Source organism: Onthophagus taurus, chromosome 1 (assembly GCF_036711975.1).
Source record: "Onthophagus taurus isolate NC chromosome 1, IU_Otau_3.0, whole genome shotgun sequence".
Taxonomy (NCBI): Eukaryota; Metazoa; Arthropoda; class Insecta; order Coleoptera; family Scarabaeidae; genus Onthophagus; species Onthophagus taurus.
The window spans coordinates 41,581,643-41,596,232 of NC_091966.1; the positions used below are offsets into that span (position 1 = coordinate 41,581,643).

General features: G+C 31.7%; 1 protein-coding gene across 2 annotated transcripts; it reads left to right on the top strand.

Moving 5' to 3' along the window:
• Positions 1 to 305: 305 nt before the first annotated feature.
• On the top strand, positions 306 to 14,321 carry LOC111419875 (glycine, alanine and asparagine-rich protein-like). 2 transcript variants are annotated; one of them, XM_023052757.2, is made up of 3 exons: positions 306 to 559; positions 13,393 to 13,634; positions 13,685 to 14,321. In XM_023052757.2, exons 1-3 carry the CDS (start codon positions 418 to 420, stop codon positions 14,189 to 14,191), a joined length of 891 nt encoding a protein of 296 aa, XP_022908525.1. In that variant the 5' UTR covers positions 306 to 417; the 3' UTR covers positions 14,192 to 14,321. The 2 variants fall into 2 exon arrangements, with proteins under 2 accessions (XP_022908525.1, XP_022908526.1); XM_023052758.2 differs by lacking the exon at positions 306 to 559 and adding an exon at positions 12,874 to 13,346.
• The last annotated feature ends 269 nt before the right edge of the window (positions 14,322 to 14,590 follow it).

Here is a 14,590-nt window from a genome sequence, read left to right on the forward strand (position 1 = left end):
TAGGACTGCTTACTCGCTCTATCAAGTGCTCCAGATTGTCATGTAAAGCTCTAAAATTGCACTTATTGTAAATAAAGTTTCCTACAACACTTATTTAATTACATTCGAGTTATATCACTCATTCCTCCAAATTCACTTAACAACAGCAAAAAAACGAAAAAAGATTTCTTATGAATTTGTAAAATATTGTTGGTGTCATCATTAAGAGTGATTAAAATTCATTCTCGCCGTCGGATCCGTCGACGCGAAGAGAGAACTCTCGGGGACGTCCATTGTTTGTGAGAGAGTCGTATGAGGCGCATTGTTTGAAGCTTTTTTTTATCCTTTCGGACGAAACGCCGCGGCACATGCTGAGCCATTCTGTGCGTATCCGACTTTGTTTATCGCGATGGGACGTCGAGATGCAAACAAATACGAATGGTGAACCATCTGCAGCTTCGTCGTTGTCGTAGTCGTCGTCGTCGTCGTCGTCTACGTCGCTTTGAATCGGTGAATATTAATTCCCGAGACGACTACTCAATGGGAATCACAAATGATGGAAGTGTGTTGGGTATTGTGAGTAAGTATATGATGAGAAATGAAAAAGACCGACTTTTTACCAATGATTCCCCAGGCGTGTATGAACACCGCCTAAAAATCCTTCGGTTATTTGCTGGTGAACGAAGCGGGGGCGATATTTACTAGAAGGATTTCGGTTACATCGAGAGGGGGGAAAATCGGTTTGAATGGTTTTATGATTATTACCGAGGGGAGTTTCTTTATTTGATGTTTGATGGATTCAATTCGGCATACGAAATTTCAATTATTTTTAAAAGTGCATAAAAATATTACTACTTAAAGTGTAAATTTAGATTTTAGTAGGTATTTCTTGGATCATGTGACTAACGTTGAATGTCGTACATCAAAGACGGTTAGTTAGCTGCAATTACTATTGGTCTTGTCTTCACTAATCGTGTGGGAAACTTCAAAGCGTTTAACTTCTCGGTGGTATATTTAGATATATTTAGAACGTTATGTTTTATTTTAATTTGAAATTTAAATCTCATAAACATAAATTTAAAACTAGTTAGATAGTGATTGTTAATTTGTGATGCACCTTTCATAACCTGTCGTACTAATTGAGTAAAATCACTCAAAGTATGTAAACGAACATATACACCTAAGGCTATATTTAGATTCTGAATTATACGAACGTGTTTGAACTCGAGTCGTCTTACCTCCCTAATGGTGCAACAACCTACCAATTATTCTCTGTAACTTACAATTAGAAGACCGGTAAAATAAATTGCTTGGATTTTGTTATTTTATTGCATCGATTGATCTCGTTCGATAAGCTGTCTCAAGGCGCCTCTCGATTTAACGCTGCTTGCAAGAATTTGCATCGAATCCACGAATACATTAGATCAGCGTAACATTTCTTTTTATTTTAAGGAATTACCAATGTTATTCCAGTTTTAATGACATCAAACGCCATCAATGTTCAAATTAAACACAGATCCCTTATCAAGATTTCTTTGGGACACATTCTTTTTGTTACAGCTTCAATTTGACATAAAAATAATATTTATGTGAATAACTTGACTTAACATGACATTGAATTTCAAACCCTAACTCAAGCGCCAAAAACCACCAATAACGAAATTCTTTACAATGACAAAAAAATATTTATTTTAATCATGACCACAAAGACAACAATATATACTCCGCTAAAAAACCCCTGGAAGAACGAGGATTTTAGAGCCACGGTTGCAGCTCTTAAATCGCAACTATCTGGGTCCCATCCTCTTTTCTAAATTCCTTTAAATTAAAATATTACAAGTTTGTTAAACCCTAATTCAAATACCTAACACTCCCTCACACCTACCTGACCCTACCATAATATTTTGCAACAATTTTAAATTTAAAAATACGCGGCTATGTTCACAAAGTTGAACATAACCTGAAAATAAAAATAAAACAACCATTGTAAAGACTAACAAGATTAACGTGATCTAGAAAATAAGAAAAAACATAAAATTAGAAACAATTTTAACATCATTTAATAACAAAGAATTCAAGAAAACGTAAATAAAAGAAGAGATGAATTCAGACTATGAAAATTAAGAGTGAAACTGACGTAAGTTAATACTTTTGAAATAACATAAAAAACATGTGTTTTCTAAAGAACAAAATTTTATTCTGTAATTTTTAATTTAGTTTTAATTTGATTTTTGAATTATATATTAGGTGGCTATTGTTCCTGAAGATGACTAAAAATGAATAGTCGAAACTGGTTGAGCCGAAAATAAAGAAAATTCCACCCTTCTGAAAAGCAAAGTTTTTTAACAAGATGGGAAGTAATAATATTAATAAAAATAATAGTTTTATTTAATTTGCTATGTGAATCATTTCTTAATTTTCATAAATTACCCTTGTACGATTTTCTAAGTTTCGAGTTGCATTGAGATATTTTGAGATTCATGCGTTTTGACGTTTTTGAGGTTGAGATGAAAGATTCAACTTCTTTTATCTAAGAAATTTTATAACCCAACCTAACATGTACCATATATCATTTTAAAGTGGATAGTTTCAGCTTTAATTTGATATCAATATCATTTTCTAATTTTCATAAATAACCTTTCCAGGATTTTTGAAGTTTCGAATTAATTTAAAACATATTGAGATTAAGTTAATAACGTAACAAGAATTCAATGTCTTATATCTAAAATTTTTTAGAATGCAACCTATCACATTTCATATATCATTTTAAAAAGGAACGTTTCAGCTTCAATTTGATATAAAAATAATTTTTTAATCTTCATAAATAAACCAACAACGATTTTTTAAGTTTCAGCATGCATTTTGACGTTTTGAGGTTGAGATGAAAACTTAATAAAAATTCAACTTCTTTTATCTAAGAAATTTTATAACCCAACCTAACATGTATCATATATCATTTTAAAGAGGAATGTTACAGTTTTAATTTGATATCAATATCACTTTCTAATTTTCATAAATAACCTTTCCAGGATGTTTTAAGTTTCGACTTAATTTAAAACATATTGAGATTAAGTTGATAACGTAACAAAAATTCAACTAATTATATCTAAGAAAATTTAAAATGCAACCTATCACATTTCATGTATCATTTTAAAGAGGAACGTTTCCGCTTCAATTTGATATAAAAATAATTTTTTAATCTTCATAAATAAATCTACAACGGTTTTTTAAGTTTCAGCAAGCATTTTGATGTTTTGAGGTTGAGATGAAACCGTAACAAAAATTCAACTTCTTTTTTCTAAGAAATTTTATAACCCAACCTAACATGTATCATATATCATTTTAAAGCGGAAAGTTTCAGCTTTAATTTGATATCAATAACATTTTCTAATTTTCATAAATAACCTTTCCAGGATTGTTTTAAGTTTCGACTTAATTTAAAACATATTGAGATTAAGTTGATAACGTAACAAAAATTCAACTGATTATATCTAAGAAAATTTAAAATGCAACCTATCACATTTCATATATCATTTTAAACAGGAACGTTTCAGCTTCAATTTGATATAAAAACAATTTTTTAATCTTCATAAATGAACCTACAACGATTTTTTAACTTTCAGTATGCATTTTGACGTTTTGAGGTTGAGATGAAAGCGTAACAAAAATTCAACTTTTTTTTTCTAAGAAATTTTATAACCCAACCTAACATGTATCATATATCATTTTAAACTGGGAAGTTTCAGCTTTAATTTGATATCAATATCACTTTCTAATTTTCATAAATAACGTTTCCAGGATTGTTTAAGTTTCGACTTAATTTAAAACATTTTGGGATAAAATTGATAACGTAACAAAAATTCAACATCTTATATCTAAAAAAATTTAAAATGGAACCTATCACATATCATATATCATTTTAAAGAGAAACGTTTCAGCTTCAATTTGATATAAAAATTATTTTTTGATCTTCATAAATAAACCTACAACGATTTTTTAAGTTTCAGCATGCATTTTGTCGTTTTGAGGTTGAGATGACAGCGTAACAAAAATTCAACTTGTTTTATCTAAGAAATTTTATAACCCAACCTAACATGTATCATATATCATTCTAAAGTGCGAAGTTTCAGCTTTAATTTGATATCAATATCACTTTTTAATTTTCATAAATAAGCATTCCACGATGTTTTAAGTTTTGACTTGTTGTTAAACATTTTGAGATTATGTTGATTACGTAACAAAATTTCAAAACCTTTTATCTAAAAATTTTTAAAATGCAACCTATCACATTTCATATATCATTTTAAACAGGAACGTTTCAGCTTCAATTTGATATAAAAATAATTTTTTAATCTTCATCAATAAACCTTCAACACTTTTTTAAGTTTTAGCATGCATTTTGACGTTTTGAGGTTGAGATAAAAGCGTAACAAAAATTCAACTTCTTTTTTCTAAGAAATTTTATAACCCAACCTAACATGTATCATATATCATTTTAAACTGGGAAGTTTCAGCTTTAATTTGATATCAATATCACTTTCTAATTTTCATAAATAATCTTTCCAGGAATGTTTAAGTTTCGATTTAATTTGAAACATATTGAGATTAAGTTGATAACGTAACAAAAATTCAACTGCTATATATCCAAAAAAATTTTAAATGGAACCTATCACATATCATATATCATTTTAAAGAGGAACGTTTCAGCTTCAATTTGATATAAAAATTATTTTTTAATCTTCATAAATAAACCTACAACGATTTTTTAAGATTCAGCATGTATTTTGTCGTTTTGAGGTTGAGATAAAGGCGTAACAAAAATTCAATTTCTTTTATCTAAGAAATTTTATAATCCAACCTAACATGTATCATATATCATTTTAAAGAGGAAAGTTTCAGCTTTAATTTGATATCAATATCACTTTTTAATTTTCATAAATAAGCATTCCACGATGTTTTCAGTTTTGACTTGTTGTTAAACATTTTGAGATTATGTTGATTACGTAACAAAATTTCAAAACCTTTTATCTAAAAATTTTTAAAATCTAACCTGATATGTATTATATACCATTTTAAAGAGGAATGTTTCAGCTTCAATTTGATATCAAAATAATTTCTTAATCTGCATAAATAGACCTACAACGAGTTTTAATAATTAACTAGACCTGGAACCAGAATCATTTTTCCAAGCAAAACTTTTCCTTTGCAAAACTATGTACTATTAAGCTACGTTGCATTTTATGTGGGACAGTTATGTTATATAGTTATATTATATGGCTCTGCATGCATATATTGCGAGTTATGTGAAATTCCCTATAAAAAAATATAATAAAAGTAACTGATGTATTTTGAATAAATGAATTGATAATAAGAAGGCAGGTGTCAGAAAAAGTGAATTAATTTTCAATGCATTTATTTAACATGACATCTTTTACAGTATACAAATGATCCTAACTGTGCGTGTAAATATGTGTATTATCCACGTAGAGTTATGAACGTGTTATTAAAATATCGCATAAGACGGTAACTAGTTCTGTATAGGACGAAATGATTATAAATAATTATCGTAATTAATACACGGCTAAGTACATCGATCGATAACACACGTGGTTAAAGTGTGTGTACATATCCGTTTGATTAACAGATGTAATCCCGAGTACCATTAGCGTTCTGTTTATCTTGCTGTTTGCCAAGTCCAAAGATGCAGAGTCAACAAATAACACGAAATTAATGGCTTATTCAAAATGTAAAAAATAAGGGCCGATTGAAAACCACCAATCAACCTATTAATCTCCGATCGCTACTCTCACCCCATTGAGTTTTGGAAGGTTTGAGAATGTGGGGGCCCCCAATTACACGTGGAAACCGGTCGTATTAACTGCCACTTTTCACCCGATATACAACGTCCGTGAACATAAATCTCCGGATTGATCCGGATTGTTGGACCGATATAAACGTCAATAAGTTCGACAGCGGCAAAATGCCCCGTATCCGAATTCTAAATCGGATTCCCGGAACAAAGGCGCGCATCCCCGGATTTCGATCCTTTATAGTGCATAGTACCGAGTCGATACGTCAATATGCAAGGGGTACAATACATAGAACCCCCATAGAACACGTCATAACACCTCTTTACCTAACGTTTACAATGGTTTCGAACCGCAAACATACCTCTCAGTCATTGATTTATATCCTATACTGAATGTAATAGATACATATTGTAGTGTTTTGATGTATTTTTTTAGGATACGATTTTTTTAATATCACCCTCTTTTACGTTTTCATAATAATTTCCCATCAACGGATCCCTCAAAACGATCCCTCCCGGTGTAATAATAATAATAATACAGCTCTCTGTCGCGCATATACACGTCCGAGAGCAAATTGAAATCCATCAGTCGTGGAAACCTGACGACGTGAAGAGCGAGGGCGGGTACCATTGTTGTCCTTCATTTTCATACATATTTTCCGGACCCCTCGTTCGCGATATTTTCGCCCTTTTCGCCCATGGAAAGGAGATCTCGTCGCCCACCGCCTTCGCAGAGCGTATATTATTATCGATCTTAATGACACGTCTCTTCCCCGGAGGCGGTGGTACAGACGACGACCTCCGAGTTTATTTTGCCGTACGTTTCACGCGAAAATACGCCAAAGTTATCTAAAGTACTTCGGAGATTACTTTCCGCTCCCGTTGCGCCTTCTCGATTATTTATGGTGATCGTCAACTCACTTCCCTAAAAAAATTGTATTAAAAATGTTTCTATAAAACAGATTTTATAAATTCGATTTATAATTACATCTTGGGTTGCTTTTAAGAGTACCTTTCAGATTTCTATAAGAAGTTAGCCACAGTTAGATAGGATTTTACGTGTATTCACAAACAATGATTTTATGTAATTTTCACCTTTTCGAACTTTTCTCCATATTTATGCGTCTGAGAGCAAAATGTAAAAGAGCAATATTGTTAAAAATAAAGTTTGCTACAACTTTTGTACTAAACTTTTTCTTCTAAAACATTTTGAATCCCGAGCTCTCCGTCAGAATGATGTAAATCCACGATTTCATCTGATTTTCACCTTTTCCAACTTTTCTCAACATTTATGCATCTGAGAGCAAAAGCGTAAAAGAGCAATATTGTTAAAAATTAATTTTGCTACAACTTTTGTACAAAACTTTTTGTTCTAAAACATTCTAAATCCAAGCTTTCCATCAGAATGATGTAAATCCATGATTTCATCTGATTTTCACCTTTTCGAACTTTTCTCAATATTTATGCATCTGAGAGCAAAATGTAAAAGAGCAATATTGTTAGAAATAAAGTTTTCTACAACTTTTGTACTTAACGTTTTTTTCTAAAACATTCTAAACCCCGAGCTCTCCATAAGAATGATATAAATCCATGGTTTTATCTCATTTTCACCTCTTCGAACTTTTCTCAATATTTATGCATCTGAGAGCAAAAGTGTAAAAGAGCAATATTGCCGAAAATAAAGTTTGCTACAACTTTTGTACAACACTTTTTTTTCTAAAACGTTCTGAATCCTGAGCTCTGCATCAGAATGATGTAAATCCACGACTTCATCTAATTTCTCCCTCCTCGAATTTTTCTCGGTATTTATGCATCTGAGAGCAAAAGTGTAAAAGAACAATATTGTTAAAAATCAAGTTTGCTACAACTTTTGTACCAAACTTTTTTCTCTAAAATAGTCTGAATACCGAGTTCTCCATCAGAATGATGTAAATCCACGATTTCATCTGATTTTCACTTTTTTGAGCTTTTCTCAATATTTATGCATCTGAGAGCAAAAGTGTAAAAGAGCAATATTGTTACAAATAAAGTTTGCTACAACTTTTGTACTAAACTCTTTTTTCTAAAACATTCTGAATCCCGAGCTCTCCATCAGAATGATATAAATCCACGATTTTATTTCCTTTTCACCTATTCGAATTTTTCTCAATATTTATGCATCTGAGAGCAAAAGTGTAAAGGAGATATTGTTAAAAATAAAGTTTGCTACAACTTTTGTATTAAACTTTTTTTTCTAAAACAATCTGAATCCCGAGCTCTCCATCAGAATGATATAAATCCACGATTATATCTCATTTTCACCTTTTCGAACTTTTCTCAATATTTATGCATCTGAGAGCAAAGGTGTGAAAGAGCAATATTGTTAAAAATAAAGTTTGCTACAACTTTTGTACTAAACTTTTTTTTCTAAAACTTTCTGAATCGCGAGCTCTCCATCAGAATGATGTAAATCCACGATTTCATATGATTTTCACCGTTTCGAACTTTTCTCAATATTTGTGCGTCTGAGAGCAAAAGTGTAAAAGAACAATATTGTTAAAAATAAAGTTTGCTACAACTTTTGTACTAAACTTTTTTTTCTAAAACGTTTTGAATCGTGAGCTCTCCATCAGAATGATTTAAATCTATGATTTTATCTCATTTTCACCTATTCGAACTTTTTTCAATATTTATGCATCTGAGAGCAAAAGTGTAAAAGAGCAATATTGTTAAAAATAAAGTTTGCTACAACTTTTGTATTAAACTTTTTTTTCTAAAACATTCTGAATCCCGAGCTCTCCATCAGGATGGTGTAAATCCACGATTTCATCTGATTTTCACCTTTTCCAACTTTTCTCAATATTTATCCATCTAAAAGCAAAAGTGTAAAAGAGCAATATTGTTAAAAATAAAGTTTGCTACAACTTTTGTGCAAATCTTTATTTTCTAAAACGTTCTGAATCGCGAGCTCTCCATCAGAATGATTTAAATCCACGATTTGATCTCATTTTCACCTATTCGAACTTTTCTCAATATTTATGCATCTGAGAGCAAAAGTGTAAAAGAGCAATGTTGTTACAAATAAAGTTTGCTACAACTTTTGTACGAAACTTTTTTTTCTAACACATTCTGAATCCCAAGCTCTCTACCAGAATAATGTAAATCCACGATTTCATCTGATTTTCACTTTTTCGAACTTTTTTCAATATTTATGCATCTGAGAGCGAAAGTGTAAAAGAGCAATATTGTTAAAAATAAAGTTTGCTACAACTTTTGTACTAAACTTTTTTTTCTAAAACATTCTGAATCTCGAGCTCTCCATCAGAATGATGTAAATCCACGATTTCATCTCATTTTCACCTTTTCGAACTTTTCTCAATATTTATGCATCTGAGAGCAAAAATGTAAAAGAGCAATATTGTTAAAAATAAAGTTTGCTACAACTTTTGTACAACACTTCTTTTTCTAAAACATTCTGAATCCCGAGCTCTCCATCAGAATGATATAAATCCACGGTTTTATCTGATTTTCACCTTTTAGAACTTTTCTCAATATTTATGTATCTGAGAGCAAAAATTGTAAAAGAACAATATTGTTAAAAATAAAGTTTGCTACAACTTTTGTGCTAAACTTTTTTTTCTAAAACAATCTGAATCCCGAGCTCTCCATCAGAATGATGTAAATCCACGATTTCATCTAATTTTTACCTGCTCGAATTTTTCTCGGTATTTATGCATCTGAGAGCGAAAGTGTAAAAGAGCAATATTGTTAAAAATAAAGTTTGCTACAACTTTTGTACTAAACTTTTTTTTCTAAAACGTTTTGAATTCCCAGCTCTCCATCAGAATGATGTAAATCCACGATTTTATCTCATTTTCACCTATTCGAAGTTTTCTCAACATTTATGCATCTGAGAGCAAAAGTGTAAAAGAGCAATATTGTTAAAAATAAAGTTTGCTACAACTTTTGTACTAAACTTTTTTTTCTAAAACGTTTTGAATTTCCAGCTCTCCATCAGAATGATGTAAATCCACGATTTTATCTCATTTTCACCTATTCGAAGTTTTCTCAACATTTATGCATCTGAGAGCAAAAGTGTAAAAGAGCAATATTGTTAAAAATAAAGTTTGCTACAACTTTTGTACTAAACTTTTTTTTCTAAAACGTTTTGAATTTCCAGCTCTCCATCAGAATGATGTAAATCCACGATTTTATCTCATTTTCACCTATTCGAAGTTTTCTCAACATTTATGCATCTGAGAGCAAAAGTGTAAAAGAGCAATATTGTTAAAAATAAAGTTTGCTACAACTTTTGTACTAAACTTTTTTTTCTAAAACGTTTTGAATTTCCAGCTCTCCATCAGAATGATGTAAATCCACGATTTTATCTCATTTTCACCTATTCGAAGTTTTCTCAACATTTATGCATCTGAGAGCAAAAGTGTAAAAGAGCAAATTTGTTAAAAATAAAGTTTGCTACAACTTTTGTACTAAACCTTTTTTTCTAAAATAATCTGAATCTCGAGCTCTTCATCAGAATGATGTAAATCCACGATTTTATCTCATTTTCACCTCTTCGAACTTTTCTCAATATTTATGCATCTAAGAGCAAAAGTGTAAAAGAGCAATATTGTTAAAAATAAAGTTTGCTACAACTTTTGCATTAAACTTTTTTTTCTAAAACAATCTGAACCCCGAGCTCTCTATCAGAATGATGTAAATCCACGATTTCAGCTGATTTTCACCTTTTCTAACTTTTCTCAATATTTATGCATCTGAGAACAAAAGTATAAAAGAGCAATATTGTTAGAAATAAAGTTTGCTATAACTTTTGTACTAAACTTTTTTTTCTAAAACAATTTGAATCCGAGCTCTTCATCAGAATGGTGTAAATCCACGATTTTATCTCATTTTCACCTATTCGAACTTTCCTCAATATTTATGCATCTGAGAGCAAAAGTGTAAAAGAGCAATATTGTTACAAATAATGTTTGCTACAACTTTTGTACTAAACTTTTTTTTCTAAAACGTTCTGAATCCAAAGCTCTCCATCAGAATGATATAAACCCACGATTTTATCTCATTTTCACCTATTCGAACTTTTCTCAATATTTATGCATCTGAGAGCAAAAGTGTGAAAGAGATATTGTTAAAAATAAAGTTTGCTATAACTTTTCTACTAAACTTTTTTTTCTAAAACATTCTGAATCCAAAGCTCTCCACCAAAATGATGTAAATACACGATTTCATCAGATTTTCACGTTTTCGAACTTTTCTCAATATTTATGCATCTGAGAGCAAAAGTGTAAAACAGCAATATTGTTAAAAATAAAGTTTGCTACAACTTTTGTACTAAACTTTTTTTTCTAAAACAATTTGAATCCCGAGCTCTCCATCAGAATGATATAAATCCACGATTTTATCTCATTGTCACCTATTCGAACTTTTCTCAATATTTATGCATCTGAGAGCAAAACTGTAAAAGAGCAAATTTGTTAAAAATAAAATTTGCTACAATTTTTGTACTAAACTTTCTTTTCTAAGACGTTCTGAATCCCGAGCTCTCCATCAGAATGATGTAAATCCAAAATTTTATCTGATTTTCACCTTTTCGAACTTTTCTCAATATTTATGCATCTGAGAGCAAAAGTGTAAAAGAGCAATATTGTTAAGAATAAAATTTTCTACAATTATTATACTAAAACTTTTTTTCTATAACGTTCCCAATTCCGTGCGCTACCAACCACAATATGTAAAACCACGATTTCTTCTAAATTTCACCTTTTCGAATTTTCCTCAATATTTATACATCTGAGAGCAAAAGTGCAAAAGAGCAATATTGTTAAAAATTAAGTTTGCTACAACTTTTGTACAAAACTTTTTTTTCTAAAACATTCTAAATCCGAGCTCTCCACCAGAATGATGTAAATCCATGATTTCATCTGATTTTCACCTCTTCGAACTTTTCTCAATATTTATGCATCTGAGAGCAAAAGTGTAAAAGAGCAATATTGTCGAAAATAAAGTTTGCTACAACTTTTGTACTACACTTTTTTTTCTAAAACACTCTGAATCCTAAGCTCTCCATCAGAATGATTTAAATCCACGATTTCATCTAATTTTTCCCTCCTCGAATTTTTCTCGGTATTTATGCATCTGAGAGCAAAAGTGTAAAAGAACAATATTGTTAAAAATCAAGTTTGCTACAACTTTTGTACCAAACTTTTTTCTCTAAAACAGTCTGAATACCGAGTTCTTCACCAAAATGATGTAAATCCACCATTTCATCTGATTTTCACCTTTTCCAACTTTTCTCAACATTTATGCATCTGAGAGCAAAAGTGCAAAAGAGCAAAATTGTTAAAAATAAAGTTTGCTACAACTTTGTACTAAACTTTTTCTTCTAAAACGTTCTTAATCCCAAGCTCTCCATCAGAATGATATAAATCCACTATTTCATCTGATTTTCACCTATTCGAACTTTTCTCAATATTTATGCATCTGAGAGCAAAAGTGTAAAAGAGCAATATTGTTAAAAATAAAGTTTGCTACAACTTTTATATTAAACTTTTTTTTCTAAAACGTTCCAAATCTGGTGCGTTTGGATGTCCATAGGTCTATAAACAACTTGCCGAATACGGTGTCATTCTTAGGGCTGTAAGAGGTTAATGGAAAAGAATTAAGATCGAGCGTTTTATAATTTCGATAGAAGAAACTACGACGAATCGAATAATGTATAGATCTTCATAATCGAGTACATCGTTTACGAGTTATGATCACCTAAAAAAGGTCATTTTTGTGTTATTTTCGTGAACTTTAGCAATATTTTGTCGCTTTAGGGAAATTTTGAAAGAAATTTTGAATCGAGTGGTTATTTTTGTATTGACTAAGTAATGAGATATTGTTCATCAAAATCGGTTGTTAAAATTTCTTGTTATAATATAAAAATTGGAGGCTAACTTGTATAGGTCTTTTAGATAGGGCGAAAACGTGTCCTTCACATAACAAGGATAATTTGAATTTTTCCACCATTCTCCGGTTAAAATAATACTAAATAACCTGCCTTTTAATTGGCCTACCGTGTTCTTATCGTTGAACACCAACGGAGGGAGTCCTCGAAGATATATTATAATGGGCATCCAGAGATAGACTCTCTCCGCGCGAAGGGAAGGAATTTAGAAACCAAAAGTGAAACCTAAAATTTATAATTACGAGAAGTTCTTTTTTTATTACCCGATTTCTAAAGACGCGATTGAGATACGAATGGTAAATTATGCCCATTGTTGAGCCACCAAAAGAATACCGCACGATTTGTCACAGATTAAAAGACATCTATTTAAATACTTGTACTATTTTAAAGTGATACAATTTCAATTGAGAGAGGAAATTTTGAAATTCAATCTCGTTAATTAACTTCTTTATAAGTCATTATTAACGAAAAATCCCCTTCCTTAAAATCACTCGAGATGTAGGTGTATAAATAACGAGTTTGCAACAAAATTATTATATTCAAATCGTACAACTCCCGAAAACAACGAGAAAATGAATCTCTTCATCACCACCTTATTTTCAATTTTAGGTAAAAATTTTAATTTAAAAAATTGTTATTAACACTTATTTTTCAGCAATCATAAATGCTTCACCATTGGATGATCTCCAAGGAGCTGAAGGTCATCATTATTCATCATACAGCAGCAGCTACGGAGGAGGTGGTGGATACCACGGCAGTGGTGCTTCAGGAAGTGGGTTAAAACAAATCGCTTTGAGTGCTTCCCAACAAGCTAATGATGCCATTAAAAGCCAACATTCAGCTGCAAGTCAAGCTGCTTTTATCGCAAAAAGTCAGGCAGCACAAAAAGCATCACAGGTAAATCAACAAATTTATCTCAAAAATTTTAAATAAAAAGGAAATTTTAGGCTGCTGCTACCGCCCAAGCAGCTGTTGCAGGAAAAGAAGTCCTCGTTTCCCGGCTCCAACAAGAACTCCACAAAGCCCAACAACGACTCTCAGAAGAAAAACAACAACTCGAAGAAGCCCAAAAAGCAGCCGACGCCGCAAGAGAAGCTTTACACCAAGCCCAAAGTCAAACTAACGCTTTAAACGCAGCTATGAACGCTGCGCAAGGTACAATTGCTCACGCTCAACAAGCCGCTCAAGCAGCCGATAGTTTGTTGGGGTCTCAAGAGGCCATGGTAGGTGAAGCCAAACAAGATGTTTCTCAAATCGCCCAAGAGCTGCATCAAGCTCAATCTGGTTTAGCTGCGACTCAACATGCCGCGCAACAGGCTTCAAATGCAGCTCATATTGCTCAAGCTAATGCTGCTAAAGCAGCTGCTGAAGCTGCGGCTTCCGGGTCGAAATCGGGAGGTGGAGGTGGTGGAGGAAGTAGTTATGGAGGTGGGGATTATGGTGATCATTATTAAATTGGAAATAAGGAAAAGGTTGGTTTGTAAGATGAAGAGTTGGAGATTTTTTTTCTATTATCTGTAGATCAAATTAATTTCTTTTGTGATTGTGTTAGTTTGTTTCTCTTAATAAATAAACTATGCTGTAAGAAAATATTTTTCTCTATTTATGGTTTGGTTGATCAATTTTATTTATGGTTTGGTGCATGGTGGCGGGTAGGACTTATTGCATTTGCAAGGATGTGATAGGGTTAAATAACCGGTGTGGACCAACCGTTGTCCACAATTGTGTTGTTCTTCTTGTGACCGGCAAGTTTCATAGAATTTCTGGAAGTGCTAATGAACTTTCTGGTGTGTTGGCTGATGATTAGTGACTAATGTGGGGTTATTCTAAAGGAGAAAACTTGTAACGTGACA

Bases quoted from the DNA above. Each gene is read 5' to 3' on its own strand.
- LOC111419875 (XM_023052757.2), top strand. From the start codon at position 418: ATGGTGAACCATCTGCAGCTTCGTCGTTGTCGTAGTCGTCGTCGTCGT. The intron at 560-13,392 runs GTAAGTATATGA...CTTATTTTTCAG, and splicing joins AAGTGTGTTGGGTATTGTGA to CAATCATAAATGCTTCACCA. The intron at 13,635-13,684 runs GTAAATCAACAA...AGGAAATTTTAG, and splicing joins CAGCACAAAAAGCATCACAG to GCTGCTGCTACCGCCCAAGC.